The following is a 24,724-nucleotide window of genomic DNA, read 5'->3' as shown; positions in this document are numbered from 1 at the left end:
AAGCGGACACTGTGATTTTGACAAACGCAGACAATTTCAATCGATGAGAGAACACCATGAGCATTTTATATTGTGTCACAGTTGTGCAAGTCAAAATCTAACCAAACAGATGTTGTACAATATTTGTGAGAGTATTGTTTTTGAACATTTTTTAAATGTCAAAATGCAAACCGCTGCAGCTCTGTAGCTTTTGCAGTGTTGGATTGACATTGTTTTTTGATGGTTGTTGTTTAGTAACATGTTGGTTGGAATTAACAGTTTATTAGATGTTGTTATGTGATAGTTATTTTTCAATGTTGACTTAAGGTCATCATGCTGAATAATTAAACATGGGTTGAAAATATTTTTGTTCTTAACACTGGCAGTTGACGGTCAATATCAGACCATCCCACAGTTGAAAATAATATACGTTTAAAAGTTTAAATGTTGCCCATTTATGCAAATACAACCTTAAAAGTCTAATATTGATAGCTATAAAACATTTTTTTAAAAAGGCTCAAGGCAGTACTGCAACCGTTAAACAGGAGAGAGCACAATAATTTGCAAAGTATTATCAACATCTTTAGTCTGGACGAAAGATTGGCTTCTGAGGATGTACTTAACAAATATTTTGTATAATCTAGATCTACCCCAGGTCACAGATGACCAGAACAGAGATATTACTCAACCAGTTACTATAGAAGAAATAGAGTTTAAACAGCCTTTAATTCCTTCTCTAGAAAGGGCTGTTAATTGGGCATTATAACAGGGATTCTGGGCAGATGCATGGACTACATCATTGATAACTGCAATACACAAAAAAGGGAAAGACTCCACAGACTGTAGGTCATATAGACCTATTACTTTATTGAATTTGGACCAACGTCTGCTTCGTGGAATAATAGTTGAAAGACTAGCAAAGATTATTCCAGATATCGTAGATACAGACCAGACAGGCTTCATAACAAATAGGCAGCTATCAGATAAAGTTCAACACACATTAAACATGATAGATCACTCAAGTAAAGGCAGGGCCCAGACATCAAAACTTACTTTGGATGCAGAGAAGGCCTTTGCCAGGGTGATGTGGCCACATCTTGTCAAGGTTTTGGTTTTCATAACACATTTATTAATTGGTTACGGCAATGTATAATGTATCCAGAGCCCAAGTTAAAGTGAATGGAACTCGCTCAGATAGGTTTGAGCTGTTAAGGGGAACTAGACAGGGAGATCCTCTCTCTCCATTGATGTTTGCGCTTTGTATTGCGCCTCTGGCAGAGAGGTTATATTAGAGAAGGAAATAGAAGGAGTGGAAATAACAGGTGAAAGGCACAAGCCGACTTGGTATTGTACATCACAAACTTGGAAAAATCATTGCCAGCACTTATGGATACTATCAAGGAATATAGCTTATTATGAGGACATGAACTGAATATGCAGAAATGTGAGGCTATGACCTTGGGAGACCCTATACACTCACAGTTAAAAGGTCATTATGGATGGAAATGGGATCAAGACAGAGTTAAATATTTTGACATATACCAAAGAACCCAAAGAACTTATTATGTGAGTTAAATTATGGGTGTCTGGAAAAGATCCCTCACTTTTGATTGGCAGGATTGACACCATAAGAATGAACATACTTCCCAGGTTTCTGTTTCTTTTTCAGACATTGCCTCTTTTTATTAAAACAAGCACCTTTAGGAATTGGGACAGATTGTTAAATAGTTTTCTGTGGGATGGGAAAAGGCGAGGGTCAAAATGAAAACACTCAAACTTGCAAAAGATCGAGGGGGACTAGCTTATCCCAACCTACAGAACTATTTTTACCCAGTCCAAATACAACCTATATGATCCTGGTTGAATAAAAACCAGCTAGATGGAGGTTATAAAGGTGATGGCATAAAATGGTCCAATTAGAACGCTCTTGGAGGAAAGAAACAAGATTTTTCCAGAATACAAAGTACATGGATAAAAACATGTTTAAAAAGACTTGGTGGTACTGAGAGAAATAGCTGTTGACTTGGTGGTACTGCAGGAAATAGCTGTTGATCCTTACTTTATCCCAAACAAAAATGATGCAACCTTTAAAGAATGGGCTCAGAGGGGTTTGACTATATTTGGACAGTTTGTGAATGAAAAAGGTTTTTTTGATCTTTTGAGCATTTGCAGGAAACGTATAGCTTACCACATTCCAATTTCTATAGATATCTTCAAGTGAGAAATTATATTAAGAACAGTGACTTAAAGGAAAAAGAACATCAAAGGAACTACATCCTTGTCTCATTTTTCATTACACATTATGTTGTGGGCAATTAAGTGGCGTAGCACACTAAGGCGCATACTATTGCAAGGTCCCTGATTTGATTCCGGCCATCGGCATATCCTGCATGTCATCCCCCTTTTCTCTCATCCATCCTTCCTGTCAATCTCTACTGTCTCTCTCCAGTAAAGCAGAAATGCCCTAAAAACATATTAAAAAAACATTGTATTAAACATGATTGTATTAAAGTAAAACATCAGACTTCAGTAAAGTATGCTATCTTAGAAAATTACTGTAAATATGATGAGATCAGGGCAAGGAAACAATGGGAAGAAGAATTGAAGACTGAGATACATGACGATGATTGGAAAAATATGGTTAACACTTTATATGAAAGGAGAATTATGTGAAGAGTAGCTTATGAGTTGTTGTTTCAATTTGGAAAAGGACAAATTATTGTCTGGTCGGAGAAATTCAAAATGATGTCCTTGGATGAACCTTAATTTAGAACAAATCATGTCTTCATGGACACTTCATAAAATTATGTCAGACATGGAATCTTTGTGGCAGTGTGTCTGTGAAATTGCATATTAATTAACTTATAGCGATATGTTTCTGATGAGATATGGACATAGCATGCTTACAACGCAGAGCACAGTTCGTGTCATTAATTTTCCGCTCTGGCAATGCAAGTTCACATTGAACATATTTCACATGATTGAAATGAGAGCTTTCATGAATCAATCAAAACAAGTTTACATGCCATGTGCATTGACAATAATACATCTGACAAGGGTATCAAGGGATAATGGGAGCAGGCAGGTGGGGCTAGAATGAGGGACAGTGAGGGAGAGTATAGCAGATCAGCCCTTCTCATATACTGTGATCAGTGAAAGTAAGCTGTCATGCTGACATGCTTTTATTCATATTGATCTATAGGCTATAGCCTAATACATACAAGTCACAACTGTTAATCTGTAAACAAATTGTTATATTTTCACTGTTTTACGTATCCAACAAGTAATTTGTAGTTACCTGTCAGTATTTTACTGTTCTTTTTCGCCCGTCTGTCATATCATGCATCATAGTTGGCTACAAATGAATAACTTTCATAGAGGTATCATATCATTGCTGTAGCCTTGGACAATTCTTAATGTGTAACATTCATCATCTGTAGTCTACACATGTCGCTGAAGCTCCTGTGTGTGTTTGCTTGAGCTCCGCTTACAAGAAGCTCAAAATGTTTCTCATTAACAAACAGCATGACAATTGATCTAGCCACTAGACATTCTTTTAGAGATACAATTTGAATACTGAGTACAATCCAGGCCCACTCCTCCCCTAGAACATTCTTCATTTAACAAATTATGTTAGTTCATAGAAGATTGACTTGCAAAGAAGATTGAGATGCAAACATCGTTTTACTGAACTTCCATTCAGATGTTTGAGTTTCACTTTTAGAGCTTTACTTGAATTTGCATGAAGTCCTATTCATGCAAATACCACTGTGTGCACAGCATAAACCACTTAACCTATTAACTTCAAATCAGACTTGTGTAACTTAATTTGCTTGAAAAAAAATCTTTACATACCATTTATATTTTTTGAGCTGTACTTAAATTAGCCTGAAATCATATTAATTCCTATAGCCATTCACTCTGAATGAGGACATTTAAAAATGTATCCACTTTTTCATATTTTGACACCTAACTAAACTAAAAAATGTGTACCAGCTGGACCTACTTGACAGACTTCCATACATTTTAAACATCAAGCACATTTACACTCTCTCTCTATCCATCTATCTATTAATCTATCCATCATCTATCCATCTATCAGACTATTTATAGTCCAAACCATTTTTTTTTTTTTTACTTTATCAACTACTAAAATAAGATTTTGCAAGCCCAGGAAGTTTCTTCAGTATAGTAGTATAGTAAAATATCAAACAAAAATAGATATACTATATATATATATATATATATATATATATATATATATATATATATATATATATATATAGTATATATATTTTTGTTTGATATTTTACTATACAATAAATTAATCCAGAAACATAGGATTATACACCTCCACTAGGCTCACAAATGTTAAGAAGTTAAAAAATGAACATGATACATAGCCTATATCAATAATGGGATGATGTAACAATACTAGACACTCCATGCACATAAGTTTAAAAGGAACTATAATGAAAACATTTACAAATAATGAATATGTATTTAAAAAGGGACAGTAGTTAAAGTAGTAAAAGAGGACAATGTTCAGACTCTTTATAAGGCTATTATAACAAGAAAACCTTTTATTCTTACAAATTCATTCATATTCTCTGTTAAAGAATGTCTTTGCAACCAGAAGGAAAGGTTTTCCCAAAGTTTCTTAATTTCTCTGATGCACAATCCCAAATGAACCCCATCATTACTCTTGTGTTGCAGCAGTGGACGAGTGGCATTGTGGACAGAACAATGTACTACAAAGCAAAAGGTTATGGGTTTGAATCCTGAACATTTTCATAAAGAACAGTGTTCATTCAATCGTAGTGCAGAGAGATGAAATGATATTTAGTTTGAATTTCGTGGTTTTCTTATTTTAACACAAGAAACAGAGATTGTTCCACAGTGCTTGCTCACCTAGTCCTGATCTCGGCGTCGTCGTGTGTGGAGTGGCACATGGCACTGAACTGGGACACAAAGAAGTCGTAGCGGCGGTGGTAGGATGGCGTGTCCTCCTCTATGTTGGCAAACTTGACAAACTGGTGGATAGGAGGAGAAATGTGTGTAAATTGTTATTCTGGAGACCCACCACGAATTACGCCTAAATAAATGTCCCTTATTCATGGTTAAGCAAAATAAGATAATAATTAAACTTTCCAACAATTCCAAGGGGATACAGTATATATATGAATACCTGCAACAATGGTGATTCATTACATTCATGATAACAATAATATCTTTGAACATCATCTTAGTGGTGACCTTGGCCCTTTTCAATGGATGTCCAAAAGGCAGTAATGACATTAATCATCACTGAACCGTTTCAGACAAACAGACTCAAGTCACTCGCTGATCCCAGCTTCCATCAGATCAGAGTGCTGGAGTGCCCCCATCCCCACGAAATGTCCCCCCTCCTGCCCATCGAGTGCCACCCCTCCCTCAAGTACCAGGGATTAATCTGTCACACTCTCAACCAGCCTTCAGCCCTCCTGGCATGCGCCACTGCAACCCTCTTGTATGTCTTATCCTTACACTGAGATGGACTCAACTGAACTTGTTGGGGTGAATAGTTATTGACTCAAGACATTTCAGCTTTCCATTTTTAATTAATTTGCAAATGGAACAAATAGGAAACGTCCACGATGATGAATAATTACTGAGGGCACTGTATATATCAGAAAATTGGCACTGATAATTAATTGTATTTGACTGTACATTGTTGTCGGTAATTTAAAACCATCAATGGGAAATTAATTCAAAACTATCATAGCGATGAGACTATTCTAGGAAGTAAATCTCAGCTTGCTATTAGCATATCTGAGGGCTCTGTAGCACAAAATAATGGTATTTCTGCAAAAAAAAAAAAGTTTTATTCTGCATTAAACCAATAACTTGTGATGCTAGCTGACACCATTTCAGGGTGGAGAGGTTCCTGTGTGAACCTAGCAACAATAATGAATAGATTGAGAACCCCTTTAAAGAAAGGTCTCACTGTGAAACCGGCGTGTCTTTCCAAAATAATTACTAAACTGGGCATGTTTGTGTCTTTTCTATCACTTCAATAAACCATAGGATCACATTGATTTCAATGAAATTATCTAAACCACAGGTACAGACACAGGTACAGCACGGCCATTCTTTCTAATTGTAAATCAATAATGATGATACATTATACATTTAGGCCATTTAATAGCAACTGACCAAGGTAGGCTAAATGACCGAGACCACTAAAAAGTGAAACATCAAGCACAGATGAGGTTTGCAATGCTATTTGCTATTTCAATAGTGCTACATGTTTTTCCAATTATTTTCAGTGTCGCTTCAACAATTGGCCATGACATGAGCAATGCTACATTACCTGATAAGCCTACTGTTGAATCGTCGTCCATAAAATACTGATAGCAAAAGATGCAATTTCGAACCTTGCCAAAGGTGTTGCTGGACTTAATGCAGCATGCAAGGAACATGGAGATTTTGCACATAAAATATTAGGTGAGAATGTGCATATCTATGATATTCATAAGGCCCACCCCTCAAATGTGAGTTTCTCTGGCCCTGGGCTGACATTAGAATACCGCTGGAGCTCTGCAAGCACATTTGGTACGTAAAGCACAGATTCGCATGCGAAGGTGGTGTGCAAGGAAATGAGAATAGATCCCCATAAGTCCAGGTCCTCCTCATCATCCTCAAATCTCTAAATTTGACCTGATTCCAAAACTGAACAGTTTCCTATCTTTATAATATCCTATTTCCTTTATCTGCAAGGAATAGGGAAATGAGAAGCGATATGGGCCGAGGCCAAAGTATAGGCTAGGGCAAGTTTCCAGTCGACATGGCTGTCATCCAGTTTATCCTACCTAGATAAGGAAGGATGAGTATCTGGGCCATAGGAATGGACTTAATGCTTAGTCCAAGTATTCAGTCAGAACTTTCCACTTCATTGCTTTCAAACATGGCTCTCTCACCACTTTGTTGAAAACAAAGACTGCCCTGTCCTTCATATAAAGTGGCCTCTGTTGATCGCTCTCAGTCTGAAACACATCGGCACTTCAATGGCTGCCCCTGGAAGTGGGACTACATAAGCAAACATTGAGAGGAATTGAGGAGGATTGCTTTGTGAATCTTTTTTATTTCATTTTATGATATTAACGTCCACTAAGTTGATGAGGGGCACTATATAGAGTATGTACACTCACCGAACACTTTATTAGGAACACCTGTACATCTTCTCATTCATGCAGTGATGTAATGGTGTGGGGAATGTTTTCTTGGCACACTTTGAGCCCGTTAATACCAATCAATCATCGCTTGAATGCCATAGCCTATTTAAGTATTGTTTCTGACCATGTGCATTTACCCATCTTCTAATGGCTACTTCCAGCATGATAATGCACTATGTCACAAAGCAAAAGTCATTTCAAACTGGTTTAATGAACATGACCATGAGTTCAGTGTTCTTCAGTGGCCTTCCCAGTCACCGGATCTGAATCCAATAGAACACCTTTGGGATGTGGTAGAACGGGAGATTCACAGCTTGAAAGTGCACCTGAAAAATCTGCAGGAATTGCATGATGCAATCATGTCACCATGGACCAGAATCTCAAAGGAACATCTTGTGGAATCAATGCCATGAAGAATTGAGGCTGTTTTGAGAGCAAAGGGGGGCCCTACCCAGTATTAGTATAGTGTTCCTAATAAAGTGCTTCGTGAGTGTACATTTATTTAAAAAGGGGGGTGGGGGGTTCAGTTTTCCTACCACTCTTTTGTTCCAAACCTCCATTCCTTCATTTTGAAAATACGGCTACTAGCCTACTATGAAAGCCACTACAAAAATAGAAGTATCAGTGGCAAACTAAACAGTCTGAGAGGAAAGGATGACCATCAAAAGAATGGCAAACACAGGCACCCTGGGTCCTTCCACCTTAACTTTGTTGTATCCATGACAAGACAATTGAGGTGTGTTCCGTACATCATTTAATTATTAGGCTGAAAAATCACAATAAAAAACAAAAAACTTTTGGCGATGAGGGAGACATCTCACTATAGGATATGCGCCGGGAGCGCTTTGCATGGCTGACCCCACCCCAGCCCAGAGGTACTGTAAGGTCCATATGAAAGTCAGCATGTTGGTGAGCGTTTTTGTGTGAGAGTCAGCAGATCATTCATCAGTCTAATGGCCATGGGGTAGAAGTTGCCACAGAATCCAGTCAGGTCCCAGTCTGGTGCTCCAGTATCATCTGCTAGACAGTCGCAGGGTGAACAGTCCGTGGCTGGGGTCTTTAATGATTGGCCTTCCTCAGACACCTGTTGGCGTAGATGTCCTTGAGGGCAGGGAGCACAGCTCCAGTGATGGACTGAGCCGTTTTCACTACCCTCTGTAGAGCCTTACGGTCCTGAGTGGTGCAATTGCCATACCAGGAGGTAATGCAGCTAGACAGGATCCATTACAGTGAGCTGAGCATGGCCGGAGGCAGCTGTACTTAAATAACAAAGATATGAAAAATAGTGAACCATCCCTTTAAGGCTCTACCCTCACCCATATCTCTCTCTCCCTCTCTCTCACACACACGTTTTCCTTCCCCTCTCTTCTGTCAGCCACTAAATACCACATATAAATAATGCATAGGCTTTCACATCTAAACCACCGGCTCTGTTTCCTGCTCAAGTGAACAGGCAGCATTGACAACAAAAACAAACTCAGAATAAGGAAGTGGGAAGAACACTTCTCATTAACCTTCAGAATACTTAGAGGACGAGCACTCTTAAAGCACAGAGGCTAATGCTAACATGCCTCATGAAAAATGTACCAGTAACATTTTGTTGCAAATGTGCAGGAATTTCAGTGGACATTTCTGACATCTTTGATGAAAACGGCAGGCAAATCAATGTAAAATGTGTTAACAGAGGCAAGTAGACCAATGTATCCTGGGACCAATCCTGGGATGAATGTATAACAGCTACACATCCTCACCACCATCCTTCAATCTCTGCCCACTGGCTGAAAGAAGAACAGAACACCTCCATTTGCCCAACACCTCCTCCAATCTGACAACAGACACCTGCTATGACAACCTACAAACTCTACCTCAGGCAAGGGATCACGCCACTCACACAAACTTAGGCCTGTCAGAATGACAACTGAACATCACAGAAGATCTGCTGTCCCCTACATGACAACTTTTGAATGCCAACTCTAAATATGTGTATAATTAATCCATTAAGCCATTAATCTATGCATTCATCACACAATTCAGAGGTCCTCTGACATGTGAATTAAATAAAATGAACATTGAAAATGTCCTTGCTTGGGATCAGAGTGACCTTGCAGAAAGAGGATTTCTCCTTCAAGTTACAGTGCCCTGCGTAAGTAATGGGACAGTGAAGCATTTGTTATTCTTTTCGTTCTATACTCCGATCTTAAATCAAATAATTACTATGAGGTTAAAGTAGAGATAATCAGCTTGTATTTGTGGGTGTTTACAAGTCAAGGAAGCCATTATTAAGCAATCAGAAAAACTGAAACATAGTCAACATCTTAGGCTTGCCAAAATCAACAGTTTGGAAAATCACTAAAAAGAAAAAAAAAAGTACTGGTGAGCTCAGCAATTGCAAACGGGCTGGTAGTCCAAGAAAGGCTTCTACAGTGGATGACCAAAGAATGCTCACCATAATTAATAAAAAACACAAAACAACTCTCCCACAGATCAGGAACACACTCCATGAGGTAGAGTGTGTCAGAGACTACCATTCGCAGAATATGTCACCAGCCAAACTACAGGATGATCAGGTTACAGTTTGCTAAAAAGTACATTAAAAAGCCTGCAGAGGTCTGGAAAAGGGTCTTGTGGACAGATAAGATGATTATTATGTACCAGAGAGATTGCAAGTGGAAAGTTTGGAGAAATGCCAAATATTTTCAGCATACCACCTCACCTGTGAAACACGGTGGAGGGGTGTTATGGTATGGGCTTGTATAGCTGCCACTGGAACTGGCAAACTTGTCTTAATTGATGATGTAACTGCTGACGGCAGCACCAGAATGTATTCTGAATTGTACAGAAACATCTTGGCTGCTCAAGTGCAAGCAAATGCCTCCAAATACATTGGCTGGCGCTTCACCATACAGTAAGACAATGACCCAAAACATACTGCCATAGCAACTAGGGAGTTTTTCAGCGCCAAAAAGTGGAAAGGTCTTGACTTGCCGAGTCAATCATCAGATAAATCCAATTGAACATGCATTTCATTTCCCGATAATACTTTAGGCAAAAAGACCTCAAAACAAACAACCGAAGATTGCTGTAGTACAAGCCTGGCAGAGCATCACCAGAGAAGATATCCAGCGTCTGGTGAGGTGAATGGGTCACAGACTTCAGGCAGTTATTGCATGCAAAGGATTGTCTCTACAAGCTATTGCAGCAAGTAGACTAACTTAACGCATTCATCATTTATCTTGACTTGATCATTTTTGACAGAAAAGGACATAGCTAAAACAAATGAAATGGGATTATCTAGCCATGGCATTGGTGGTCTGTTTCTACATGACACTTTTGGCAGACATACACACACACACTGCAGGAATGTGGTGCATAACAGGAGTGGGGTACGTTACATGTGGGCATTGTCTTGTTAGCCTATTCCTGAGGACATCGGTGCAACTGCTCATTTTAGTGGTCCTCTGTGGCTCAGTTGGTAGAGCATGGTGCTAACAACGCTTAGGTTGTGGGTTTGATTCCCGCTGGGACCAGATATACTGAAAAATGTATGCACTCACTGCAATGTAAGTCGCTTTGGATAAAAACGTCAGCTAAATGGCATATATTAGTAGAACTACTGAAGTCCCATAAGAAAACATCATAAGAACATTCTAAAATCAGTTGGGAAAATGTATATAGGTGCAACCGTGTCAACCCAAAACCTGCATGCACGGGGGTCCCCCATGGAAAGGTCAGGAGAATGATGATCCCTCTTTACTGATGTTAGAGCTGTGCTTACCGAGTTGGTACCCAGGACCTGCAGGTCTGGCTCACGGGACTCCAGTAGCTTAGCCACCATGTGGAGGAAGCTCTCAACGAAGGGCTTGATGCTCTGAGAGTGGCAGGCCATCAGGAGCTGGTCCAGAGCCTCCATGGCAATCACCACATACCTGCACATGGGTCAATAGTCAATATTAAAGTCATTCATGAGGAAAGAGGCCTACAGATCCTATAGGAAAAATCCAATATATACATTTCCCTTAGGAAACATGCAATGTAGAGGCTAGATATATATATATATATATATATATATATATACATATACATATATATATATATATATATATATATATATATATATATATATAAACAAAAATAAAAGGACAAAATATATATAAACAAAAATAAAGGACAAAAGTGCAGTGTAACACAGTCTACTAACAAAATGTGCATGAAGAACGCACAATTGCTTGTAGCAGAGCAATGTTGTTACCAGACACTTCCGTCCAAATGCTTGGAAGGTCTGGTGTCAAACTTGGCCTTCGTTTACCGGTTGAAATTGCCAGTCGCATAGCCATTGGCTTTACATTGCACCCTCTCCCACAGCACTTCCCCCAGTGCTTCCCCCCACACATATCCTATAAGTGACTGGCCAGGTGTGAGTAATAGGAGGACATGAAAGGGCAAAGGTGGAAGGCTATACTTGTGTGGACATACTTAATCCAAAAGACCAACGCACTCATGCAGAATGTTGCTGATGCAACGATGAAGCATTTATTGTGATATCCAAGAGGAAAAGTTATAAACAGCAGGACAGTCTGATATACTGTAGATGTTCTGCCATTCTGGTAAGAGTGCCTTGGTCTTTTGGATGAGTTATTTCTACAGTATGTGAGTGACACAGCATGGCACTTAGCTCAAACATCCTTCTAGTTTGAAGGATATCTCATGTTCTGATGCAGTGCCCACAACATGAAGTTTGCACCCCCTTGGTTAGTGGCAATTCGTATTGTCGGCTATGCCAAACGGTTTGGTACAGACAACAAGATCAAAAGAGAGTGGCATCAGAAGACTTCTCTCTGCGTGTTTGTCTTACTCTTTGGCTCTCGGAGAAAATAGCACCAAATGAAATGCAATTTCTGTCATTATAATCGCTGTGCTGATTAAACACAGCCACTCTTCTTTTACAAATACCCATGGGACCACTCTATTTTGAGCCCTCAATCAATTTGAATTACTTTATAGAAGCCATTTTCCCCACACATTAAATCATAGGACATACAAATGGCATAGATGACTCATCTAGTGTAGGTTACAGAAAGATTTGTTTCATGATTAAATTATCTAACATAACACTTGTTATCAAAATGGATGCATCCTAAAGTCATAAAGAGAGGATAAATTAAGCTTTTGTTTCAAAACCAGGAGTGTAATGTTACATAACATAAAAGAGTTCAAGGTAGCTAGACATATGGCGAAAGGATTAGACAGGATGGATCAGTAGGTTCAAAACCTTAATTGGCATAGCTATTAAGCTTAAATGCCTCAATTAGTACGCAGTTATTGGTTGCTAGATAATACAATAATAATACTTTAGGTATATTGTGTAGATGAAATCCAGAAGCCACATTCTGTAACCTGTGACTGAGCCTTCGCCAGCAAAGGGCGCACAGGTTTCAAACATGCCCTTGTAGATAACAGTGTTAAAAATAGAAACTCACTCAATCTGCAAGTCAGAATTTTCTCTTTTATGGTATCAACATAGGGATCTGCTTCTATGACTTGACATAATATGATGAATGTGTGTTTAATCTTATCCACACACATTTCTTTTGTTCAAACATAGAGAATCTTTGATGGAATAATGATTTTCAAAGACACTTTGGTCGGAGAACCGGGGACAAATGTAACAGGGGTCAATTGTAAGAACCTGCTTTTATCCAATCAGAAACAAGCTAGAGTGATGACACTCATTCCATTCTGCACATGCTCAGTTGCGTTCTCTTCCTGTCTAACAAAAATCATGCAAATCTCTCAGCCTCTACAGGATTTATACACAAACATAGTTTCTGAGCTGTGACACTCCAAAAGTTTGGATTTTACATCAATCAATTGTTATGAGGTTAAAGCATTTATTTGACAGTATTTATGTACATATTGGTTTCACCATTCAGCAATGACAACACTTTTTATCCATAGTGCCCCTATTTAGGATACCTAAAAATAATGGGACAGACTTATGAAATGTCCAAATTAAGCACTCATGTTTAGTATGTGGTCGACAATCCTTTGCATGCCTTAACCAATATATATACACACACACACACACACACACACACACATATACACATATATATATATATATATATATATATCCTGCCAGGTATACCCTTGCCATATTGACAACGAAAAGAAAAATCTATTGGCTGCACTCACCCATAGCGGTGTCGGACTACGTCTCGGCTCAGCCTCTCAGCCAGGTAGGCACCGATCCTGTCCAGCTTCTCTGGAGCTGAAACCGCATAGAAGGTCAGCTTCTCCATGTCCGACTTGACCAGGCCATCCTGGGGAAGAGGGCACAAGGAGTTACACAAGACAGTAAGACAAGGTTAGACATTTCAGGGTAGTGTTTTCACATAGTACAACATTTTCATGGACAGGAAATTGGTAAAAGGGTTAACGTAAAGATAAACATAATACATGGACATGTGTTTTATAATAATGCAAGAGTCAGTGCTGAAATCTGAATTCAGGGTCACCAGCAAAGCAATTCAAGAATACTAGAATCTAAATTGGACACTGAATTCAAAATGCCCATAATTAGGGATAAGGGTTTGTCTCTTGGTTCTCATGGCATTCTCTCACAGATTATTACTGTGACATTTACTGCTAAAATATAATCAAATACTACACTATTATTTTGCCAGGGTTGAGTGTTTGACCATTGAAATGTTGAGTTGTACAATATGAACAGTATCAAAATGATTTCTTCAGCTTTTTTAATTGAGAGCTTTGTGAACGTTATGAAGTTAGAGTCTTCAATCTACTATAAATAACTACTAAGTAACCTTAAGGTATACCTAACTAACCCCTCCATTAAATGTAATTTCTGTACTTAAGTTGCTGAAGAAAGAGAAAGTGAGAGATGGGGCAAAACAGTAAAAAGGTACGATACATTTTGCCACAGATGGGCCTCTGGGGGATAGATAATTGTGGGGGACCATTATGGCCACTATGGGTGAAATGATGCTGTTTCTCCTTTTGCAGCTGCTGCACAAGATACAATCACCTAATACTTTATTAGGAACACCTGTACACCTTCTCATGGTGGAGGCGGTGTAATGGTGTGGGGAATGTTTTCTTGGCACACTTTGGGCCTGTTAATATCAATCAATCATCGTTTGAATGCCACAGCCTATTTGAGTATTATTGCTGACCATGTGCATCCCTTCATGGCCACAATTTACCCATCTTCTAATGGCTACTTCCAGCATGATAATGCACCATGTCATAAAGCAAAAGTTGTCTCAAACTGGTTTCATGAACATGACAATGAGTTCAGTGTTCTTCAGTGGCCTTCCCAGTCACCGGATCTGAATCCAATAGAACACCTTTGGGATGTGGTAGAACAGGAGACTTGAAAGTGCACCTGAAAAATCTGCAGAAATTGCGTGATGCAATCATGTCATCAAGGACCAGAATCTCAAAGGAATGTTTCCAACATCTTGTGGAATCAATGCTATAAAGAATTGAGGCTGTTTTGAGAGCAAAGGGAGGCCCTACCCAGTATTAGTATAGTGTTTCTAATAAAGTGTTTGGTGAGAGTACATTTGCATAGTAAGAAACCATTGATAGATCTTCAAATAAGAACAACAAAACTAAGGTTACAGTGACCATTTAAACCCAATGGAATGCTTATAGTGTTTTATCACAAATAAAAATGTAAGCGCTCTCCGTGCTTACACCTCTCTGCATGTTACAACGTTGAAATGGTATGTTTTCTCATAAAAGCTGTAGGAGTAGCAGCAGTGGGACCAATAATAAGTCAAATTGGTGCCCAATTTTCAACTTAGATTGTTTTTGTTAATCATGGACAATGACTTCAATTCCTCTCCTGACTTTAATGAATTAAGTACATAGAGTGGAGTATTTTCAGCACCTAATGCTCTTGAAGTGATAAAAATTAATTTGAAAAGGTCTCGACCATGAGCATTTCAATTTCCCTCTGCACCTTACAATAAAGGCCCTTGAGATGATCTTGAGAGAGAAGAAGAAAAAAGACTGCTGTGTGTATACAATTCCAGAGTATACCGGGCTTCATTCATCAACCTTGCAAGGATTTGCTCTTAAGTCGTGCCTTAGACGAATTCAAGAACTTTTCAGCATTCATCAATTTCTTCTTCGTTGAGTCACATTACATCACATTAACACATAAATATCTGTTGATGGGCATCCTTAGCAGAATGTACAGTCAAAGGTTATAGGCTAATAAATAATAAGTAATTTGTAATTTCAACAACTTTGATTCATGCATTGATTTATTTGAGTTCACAACATAGGATGTATCAATACTGATGAACAATTGCAATAACATGTCAGAATTTAACTGTAAACATCCTTACTTAATTGATTGGAGCAAATCATCATATAATAGCCTATATATACAGTCCAATGTTGTGAGATGGCTGTTGGGAGTTGCAGTGCCCTGTGTAATGAGTAAGTAATGAGACAGTGAAACATTTTGTATTCTTTTAGCTCTACACCCCAAAAGCCTGTTTGCAATTGCTGAGCTCACCAGTGCTTTTTTTTTTGCTTTTTAACGATGTTCCAAATTGTTGCTTTTGGCAAGCCTAAGGTATTGGCTATGTTTCTCTGCGGGGATTTTTCAGCCTAATAATGGCTTCCTTGACTTTCATTGACTCCTCTTTGGTGTAGAGCCAAAAGATGAAAAAATGCTTCACTGTCCCATTGCTTATGCAGGGCACTGTACGTATGCCAACGACAATCCACAAAATTGAAGATGTAGTAATGTAGATGTAGACATTTCTGGTGTTGTTAGAGGTTGTGGCCATGTGCTCCATGGCTAGAGAGCGCATCTTCAGACACGGCAGTGATACGTTTGCTGAGAGTGGCGAGTGGCTCGAGCCATTTTTGCCTGCCAAGGCAGACAGTGTGGGACTGATTAAACTTGGAAATGTCCTTATATGAGATATTAGGGGCGTTTACTTATGCTAAGTGACAACTACCTGCATGCACATACACATTTTAAATTTAAATAGACTTGGCATGTATCATCATACACACGGGCAAGAACAAAATTGGGTCTCCGCACGTTTCATGAACCACACTTCAGTTTTGCTTATGAGAACAAAGAACAAATTTGGGCATTATTTAAGAACATGTTGATGAATGAGACCCACTGCTTTTTAATTAATGGGGGTCAAAAATCCAAATTGGAGTTAATGAGTTGTCATGTCCAGGTTATCAAAGATTATCACATTTAATACAATAGGTTTGTCAAACCAGAGTGCTTTATGTGGCTACGGATGTCCAATTATAGTATCTGAATGTGAGGCAGGTCTTTTATCATAATGGTGTTGCCGGGATGACAATAGGCCTGGATGCATGCAATCATCTTTGTGCTATTACTGCAAGTGACAGCTGCTTCATAAACACCTTGTTACTGTATCTGTATGGAAACTGTTGCTGTTAGGGCAATGGCTCTGTAGCTGTTGATAATGGTCTGTCAACTCATGATAGTGATAATGATCATCATCATACATCACCACATTGTTTCGGGCTGTAGGTCAGTTTTGAGATGAATAGATTTGATGGGAATAATGACATTGTTTTAGCGTCGACCGACCCAAGACGGCTGGTAACTGATGGTAATCAAACAAGGGTCTGTGACGGTCACCTTGTATTGTTGGTACTACGCAATCTGAAACCATGTACCATACCATTCTGAATAACTAGGGTGAGTTAAATGTAAACATTGGAGGCTCCTATCTGCTGTTCACGGATTACAAAATGACAGCTTCAATATGTGTGCAGTGAAAATGTTGTTAGGCGGTCTTTAACGGTCTTTGAGACTGTTAAGAGGACAAATCTAGTGCGAGGGATTCAAAAGATGAACCAAATAATGCTGAATAAATTAGAGTGAGTAAAATGTATCCCCGTGTCATCCCCGAACTACAACATTATGGCTTCAACACATTTAGAGCGAAAATTATATTTGGCAGCCTTAGATTTTTACTTTGAGGACATGAAACAAATTATAGTTATAGTGGGAATGAAATGTTGAATAAGTGACCATAACAATAGACAAATATATACATAAGCTAAGAAAAAGAAGATGTCCCTATCTTGGCAAATGTATTCTGTAACAGTGGCCATACTCACTTTGGGGTCCTCTGGGAAGATATTGTCCACCAAGCGCTTGTACCTGGGCCTGAGTGGCCCACAGCATCCACACACACCTGGTAAACAAAACATCAAGAAGCTGATAAGGCTGTGCTCATACAGGTGATAAAAACACATCAGAAGACCATGATTACAAAACCAGAGGATCAGATCGAGAAACAATCTTCAAAAGGGGCAATTTGGGATTGGTACATACAGTTAGGTCCATATATATTTGGACTCTGACACAATTTTTGTTATTATTTTTTATTATTTTAGTTTGTGCTCTTTTATATGTAGCCCCCTCTCTTTCAAGGGACCAAAAGTAATTGGACAATTGACTCAAAAGCTGTTTCATGGACAGGTGTGGGCTATTCCTTTGTCATTTCTTTATCAATTAAGCAGGTAAAAGGTCTGAGTTGATTCCAAGTGTGGCATTTTCATTTGGAAGCTGTTGCTGTGAACGCACAACATGCGGTCAAAGGAGCTCTCAATGCAAGTGAAACAGGCCATCCTTAGGCTGCAAAAACAAACAAAAATCCATCAGAGACATAGCGGCAACATTAGGAGTGGCCAAATCAACAGTTTGGTACATTCTGAGGAAAAAATAACGCACTGGTGAGCTCAGCAACACAAAAAGGCCTGGACGTCGACAGAAGACAACAGTGGTGGGGTGGATGATCACAGGATCCTTCACATGGTAAAGAAAAACCCCTTCACAACATCCAGCCAAGTGAAGAACACTCTCCAGGAGGTAGGCATATCATTATCCAAGTCTACCATAAAGAGAAGACTTCACAAGAGCAAATACAGAGGGTTCACCACAAGGTGCAAACCATTCATAAGCCTCAAGAATAGAAAGGCCAGATTAGACTTTGTCAAAATACATCTAAAAAAAGCCAGCCCTGTTCTGGAACAGCATACTTTGGACAGATGAAACTAAGATCAACCTGTACCAGAATGAAGGGAAGAAAAAAGTACGGAGAAGGCTTGGAACTGCTCATGATCCGAAGCATACCACATCATCTATAAAACACGGTGGAGGCAGTGTGATGGCATGAGCATGTGTGATGGCTTCCAATGGCACTGGGTCACTAGTGTTTATTGATGATGACAGAAGACAGAAGCAGCCGGCTGAATTCTGAAGTGTTTAGGGATACACTGTCTGCTCAGATTCAGCCAAATTCAGCAAAGTTGATTGGACAGCGCTTCAGAGTACAGTTGGACAATGACCCAAAACATACTGTGAAAGCAACCCAGGAGTTTTTTAAGACAAAGAAGTGGAATATTCTGCAATGGCCAATCAATCACCTGATCCCAACCCGATCGAGCATGCATTTCACTTGCTGAAGACAAAACTAAAGGCAGAGAGACCCACAACAAACAACAACTGAAGACAGCTGCAGTAAAGGCCTGGCAAAGCATCACAAAGGAGGAAACCCAGCATTTGGTGTTGTCTATGGGTTCCAGACTTCCGGCAGTCATTGCCTGCAAAGGATTATCGACAAAGTATTAAAAATGAACATTTTATTTGTGATTATGTTAATTTATCCAATTACATTTGAGCCCCTGAAAATGGGGGACTGTGTACTTCAATTGCATCTCGATTGATCGATCCATTATGGTGGCGTACAGAGCCAAAATTATGAAAATTGTGTCACTGTCCAAATATTTCCGGACCTAACTGTACATTTCTTTTTACTTTTTTTTATTTACTTTTAAATTATTGATATACTGTATAGCCATTGATTCTTGAAGAATATAACCTATAAATGCCTCTTGAGCTTAGCTCAATTGTCTTACCCCATCAGTACACAAAACATAAGCTTGTTTTAAACCATTGTTTGTTATCAATATAATTATAAACAAAAGACTGTATAGCTTCAAAACATGGTTAAAACTATCATTATGATAGAGTCCTTGCCTCCATAGCTCTGTCTATGAATTTGAGAGTGGTTACATTTCTCCAGCCCCAACCCTCAGCTGTTTACGCCCCAAAATTGGCAGGGTTACTGCTTTGGATTCCAGATTGCCCCATTATTTTTCAAATGAATTCCCACACATTACTAATATCCTTATTATATTTTGCCTTGATTGTTTAAGCAAGAGTTTTGAGCAATTTCCCATCAAAGCGCTTGAATTGGACCTTGATCCAATTAAAGCTCAAAAGTAGAACAGAACAAGTTTAGAGTAGGATTGTGAGAAAAGTCGTCAATACATATTTGTAATTATTGTTTTCCCCTCACCTCCACCTGTCATTGAAATTCATGGTCTGCTGGTGTGGGTGTGTTAGTGCATTTTCATTGGTGTATTAAAATAACATCCTCAAGTGAGGGAGAGTGAGGAGCCAATACCACACCCAAGGAGAACAAGCTATAAAAACGTTTCAAACTGGAACGGTCATCATACTTTTCACAATTTCACAGTGTTACTTCAACCTCATAGTGTGCAAATACCATAAAAAACACAGGAAAATAGGGTTTTGACTACATGGCTCCTTCAACATGCATTTGTTTTATCAACAGCAGTTCATCAATCAACATGAACTGGTGACTCATCTGATGACTGGAGACTCATCAGGGGGCATAAAGGTCAACGTATGAATTTTTAGGGATGAGACCCTAAAAAGTATTGCCCTCCTTTTGGTTTAAATATACATGCTTAGATGATGTAGAAAAACTGAAAACAGTAAAGCACAGTGACTGGTATGAGTGGTATGTCTCAGTGTGTGTGTGTGTGTGTGCGTGTGCGTGTGCGTGTGCGTGTGTGCGTGTGCGTGTGTGTGTGTGTGTGTGTGTGTGTGTGGGTGTGCATGTGCGTGTGTGCAGGTCTACATGTGTTAAATTCACATTCATGGCCATATCTGGAGCCATGAGTCCCTCCTCAGTGAAATGCCAGTCAGGCTGTTTTACGGGTCAGCGGACCAGAGCAAAGGTCAGAGGAAGTCAGTCCTCCAACAATACATACATTTGGAAAAAATCTTTAGCATTAGCTAAAAAAAACTCCATTCTGCAGCCCAAGTTCAATAATAATGGTCTTCAACAAATAGTGACTAAGAATCACACACTTTCTATAAACCACGTGTACAATACAGTCATAGTGCTGGCTATTTCACCCAAACTGCATTGTGATAATTGCAATATGCATAAATTATAAAAGAATGTTTGGTTCAATAACCAACATGCATAAATGCCTTTCATAATGCATAAATGCCAGAACATGCAAGCTCATAACAGAACTAGAGAGTAAGCACATGATGTCAGTACTGAGGCCACACAAGTTAGCAACATGAATTCAAAACTGAGCTAACCCTCATACTGAGAGGTAAAAGGGCTCTGCTACTCCAAGATGGGTCATAATTAGACCAATATCAGCATATAAAAAAAGAGGGAAAAGTAAGACAAATGCAAAGCTAGTTTGAAAACAACCATCTCCAAATACAGCACTTTAAAATCTGTTGAAAGGTGCAATATTAAACACAATCCATCATATTATTTCAAACAGGACATTTGACAAATGGCCATTCTTCAAACTTATAAATGAACTTGAGAAAGGGCAAGAACTCCATTTCCCAGATGCCCCTTCTCAGACACCTGAGGGGGCATTCCTGGTATACTAGAGTGAGAACAGATACAGTACAGGTAAAGTAAGGTCCAAAGTTATTTTCTCTACACACACACAGCTTGATAGAAGATTAATAAACTTCACTAACACTCATATCAAAAGCCTGTCAGCGGGAAACTTTTCTAGGCCCTGGCTTTAAGGCTTTCATTATGGAACCAGCAATTACCTGCCACAGAGGAAGCCGGGGAGCCTGTGAATATGTGTTAGTGTAATTAGCACGGCTTAATGGAGTTCATTTCATACACAACGTTTTGGGGGCATATAGTATGTTTTACTGTGCCAGCTTGGAGTAAAAAAAAATGAAGGACTAAATAGATTTGTTTTGGGATTAGAATAAGTTTAGATTCTCAAGGAGACATTTCTTTTTATAATAGAACCTGGTCAAGTGGAAATTGGTAGAAACAAAGTTATATGAATTGCTGCCACACCCTTTCATAACAGATGTAATTAACAGCAATTAAAACAGTTTATACATAGTTTATATGTAGATGGAAACGTAACTACGTAGTGTGTAGAACATCACATTTAATTAAATGTTATTTGCACATTGGAGTGTTGTGAGATGGCTGTTGGGAGTTGCAGTGTCCTGTGTAAGTAATGGGACATTAAAGCATGTTTTATTCTTTTGGCTCTATACTCAAAACTTTTGCATTTTAAATCAAACAATTACTATGAGGTTAAAGTATAGATTGTCAGCTTTTAATCAAGGTTATTTAAGGGCACACGTTTTATACATAGTCCCCCTATTTCAGAACAAAAGTAATGGGACAGATTCATATAATGTCCAAATTAAGCACTGATCTTTAGCATTTGGTCGACAATCCTTTGCATGCAATAACTGCCTGAAGTCTGCGACCCATTGACCCCACCAGACGCTGGGTATCTTCTCTGGTGATGCTCTGCCAGGACTGTACTGCAGCCATCTTCAGTTGTTAGTTTTTTTTACCTATGATCTTATCATCAGAAAATGAAATGCACTTTCAACTGGATTTAAATCTGAAGATTTACTTGGCCAGTGAAGAAATTTCCACTATTAGGCCCTGAAAAACTCCATACTTACTATGGCAGTATGTTTTAGGTCATTGTCTTACTGTATGATGAAGTGCCATCCAATGAATTTGGAGGCATTTGCTTGTATTCGAGCAGACAAGATGTTTCAGTACACTTCAAAATACATTCTGCTGCTGCTGTCAGCAGTTCCATCATCAATTAAGACTAAGTTAGTTAGCCAGCTCTAGTGGCAGCTATGCATGTCAATGCTGTATGCTGGAAATCTTTTCTCCAAACTTTCCTTTTGCAATAACTCTGGTACATGATAATATTCATTGTATCTGTCCACAAGCCCCTTTTCCAGACCTCTACAGGCTTTTTAGGTACTTTTTAGCAAACTAACCTGACCATCCTTTGTGAGGATAACTAGTGGTTTGCACCTTGCAGTGAAGTCTCTGTTTGGCTGGTGACGAATTCTGCGGATGGTAGTCTCTGACACATTCACACCTACCTATGGAGTATTGCTGATCTTTTTTTTCTAATTTATGGTGAGCATTCTTAGGTCATCCACTGTAGAAATCTTCCTTGGCCTACGATCCCAATAGCTCTTTTTAATGATGTTCCAAACTATTGATTTTGGCAACCCTAAGGCTTTGGCTGTGTATTCATTTTTTCAGCCTAATAATGGCTTCCTTGATTTCATTGACACCTCTGTAGAGAATTTTATAATAATATCAGTTTACACACAAAGACACGTTTGGCTATATTTTGTTCATAGCAAAGCAAATCTAATATTGATAATTACATTGGATGAGATTATCACTATGTGCAAAGAATTGTTGAGTTTGTGCTGATTTAGTGTAAGAAAGGTCAAATAGAATTAATCAAATGAGGCTTTAATAATACCGTAATACAACTATTACATTTTCATAGAAAAATTGTACATTCTAATAGAGAGAGAGTAGAGAAAGAGAGAGAGACCACAGGTCATTCAAAACAATGCTAGTCACAAAATGATGAGAACCTCACAACAGGACAAAAAGAGAACAAGCTATTCCCTGACCTCTGCTTTTTATATAACTTTACAACCACAGTATTTAAATTAGGAGCCGTTGTCAAGGAGACTCAACCACCATTCATTGCATCACTCCTATTGATGACATCACAGCTCTGACACTCCTCAAGACATTCCACAGAGCATTTGTCCTCCCGGGGGATGGGGCTCTCAATGTGTATGCAATACCAGACAACCAAAAATAGGCATGATACACAGAAAGAATGAGATCCTCCTAGAAAATTATCACTGAAGTCAATTGGCCTAGGACCTTTGAGCAAGACAGAATGTGTAGTTTGCACAACAACATCTTTATAACTAATATAATAATTAAGGTGTAACGATAAAATAAAGGTGTTGCTTGCCAACCAATTGTCATTGTATACAGACATAAACAAGTGTATACTATACTATATACAGTATACTAGAGTAATAGTCTTCAGTAAATACATTTCTGAAACAGCCATTCCCATTTTCATGATTCTATTAAACCAATCAGTCAAAGTCAGCGCTGGAGCCAATTCAAATTAATAGTGGAGAAAAAACTGAAAAGCATCATGGGGGGTATGACTGGGGCAGGGGTGGAATCATTAGATGGACGTCATGCTTCATCTTGCCTATTTATATTACACACTCGCAAGACTCATGGACAGAGCGCTTGATGCCTAATGCACACTGACAACAGAGCAAAGGTTTGGCCAGTCAAAACAGCGTGTGTGTGTGTAAATTAAAATGGATTAAGGGGACTCTGATCTGCAAAACTAATTTCCGTGCCATTGCCAAATGGTCCAGTCCTGCAGGATTAGGCGGGAGTGATTTACTGTATCCCCTGGTGCGTTGGAAGTACATCAGGGATAGAGACCCGTAAAAAGGGTTTGGGTAATTTGGAAAACTTCATAGAGAACTGGACAGGGGTGACTTTATTTTGAATATTTATTTTTTCATAAAATGTTTGCCCTATGCTGAGTTTGGCTGTACAGTGTTACAGTGTGTGGCTATTGTTATTGAGCCTGTCCTGATGAATGACCAATTTGTCTAATCAGAACACCACTAACCATCCAAACATTTTAGTTTTCCCCTTAGATATATTATTCAATGTTCAAGGGAACTTTTACTTCTGAAAGAGACAAAGTTGGGGGAAAGTATTCTTCTTGGGACTCTCTTGGGACTTGAAAAATACACATTTTAATATAAAACTGTGAATGAGTGTTCAGTGCTCTTTTAATTGTCCAAATGGATAGCCTACTGATTGCAAAAAAGCACTGAACCAGGATCGGGTAAAGGACACCAGTAGGTAATAGTACAAACCCAGCTATGGACTGTGCTGCATCTGGTCAATAGTTCTGCATAGTTAACTAGGCAACATTAACAACCCTGGAATGGACTGTGCCAACATTAGGTCTGCATAGTTAACTAGCACAAGGACAGGAAATGACTGAAATGTAAGCAGCAAGAATGCCACTACCTATCCATTCCACAACATGGTGTACCTTTACACAAAGCAAGAAAGAGGTGCAGGATTTATTTATTCGTCATGTTGTGATCTGACAACATGGTTGACAAGACTTAAAATTGACATCAGAGTAACATCATCAAACAGTGAATGTGATTTCATTACATTAGAATGCATTTAAGATCATAATGCCAAATGCATAGCCCAAGTCTCGAACAATGCAGCTTACTCCAGGGGAGTATAATTTGTTAC

At 38.8% G+C, this 24,724-nt stretch overlaps 1 protein-coding gene across 1 annotated transcript in view; it reads right to left on the bottom strand.

Annotated features, from left to right (window-relative positions):
* The window catches only part of efr3a (EFR3 homolog A), a 94,851-nt gene that overhangs the window by 50,843 nt on the left and 19,284 nt on the right, over window positions 1–24,724 (bottom strand). The window contains exons 3-6 of the mRNA XM_083683191.1: window positions 17,352–17,428; window positions 13,386–13,513; window positions 10,969–11,119; window positions 4,891–5,012 (exon numbers count right to left, since the gene is read on the bottom strand). Of these exons, the coding sequence (XP_083539317.1) occupies window positions 4,891–5,012; window positions 10,969–11,119; window positions 13,386–13,513; window positions 17,352–17,428 (478 nt within the window). The remainder of the gene's footprint in view (window positions 1–4,890; window positions 5,013–10,968; window positions 11,120–13,385; window positions 13,514–17,351; window positions 17,429–24,724) is intronic.

Source organism: Argentina silus (assembly GCF_951799395.1).
Source record: "Argentina silus genome assembly, chromosome: 1".
In the NCBI taxonomy this organism is placed as follows: domain Eukaryota; kingdom Metazoa; phylum Chordata; class Actinopteri; order Argentiniformes; family Argentinidae; genus Argentina; species Argentina silus.
Note: the sequence above shows the minus strand (reverse complement) of the source record. Positions and strands in the feature narration are given on the sequence as shown.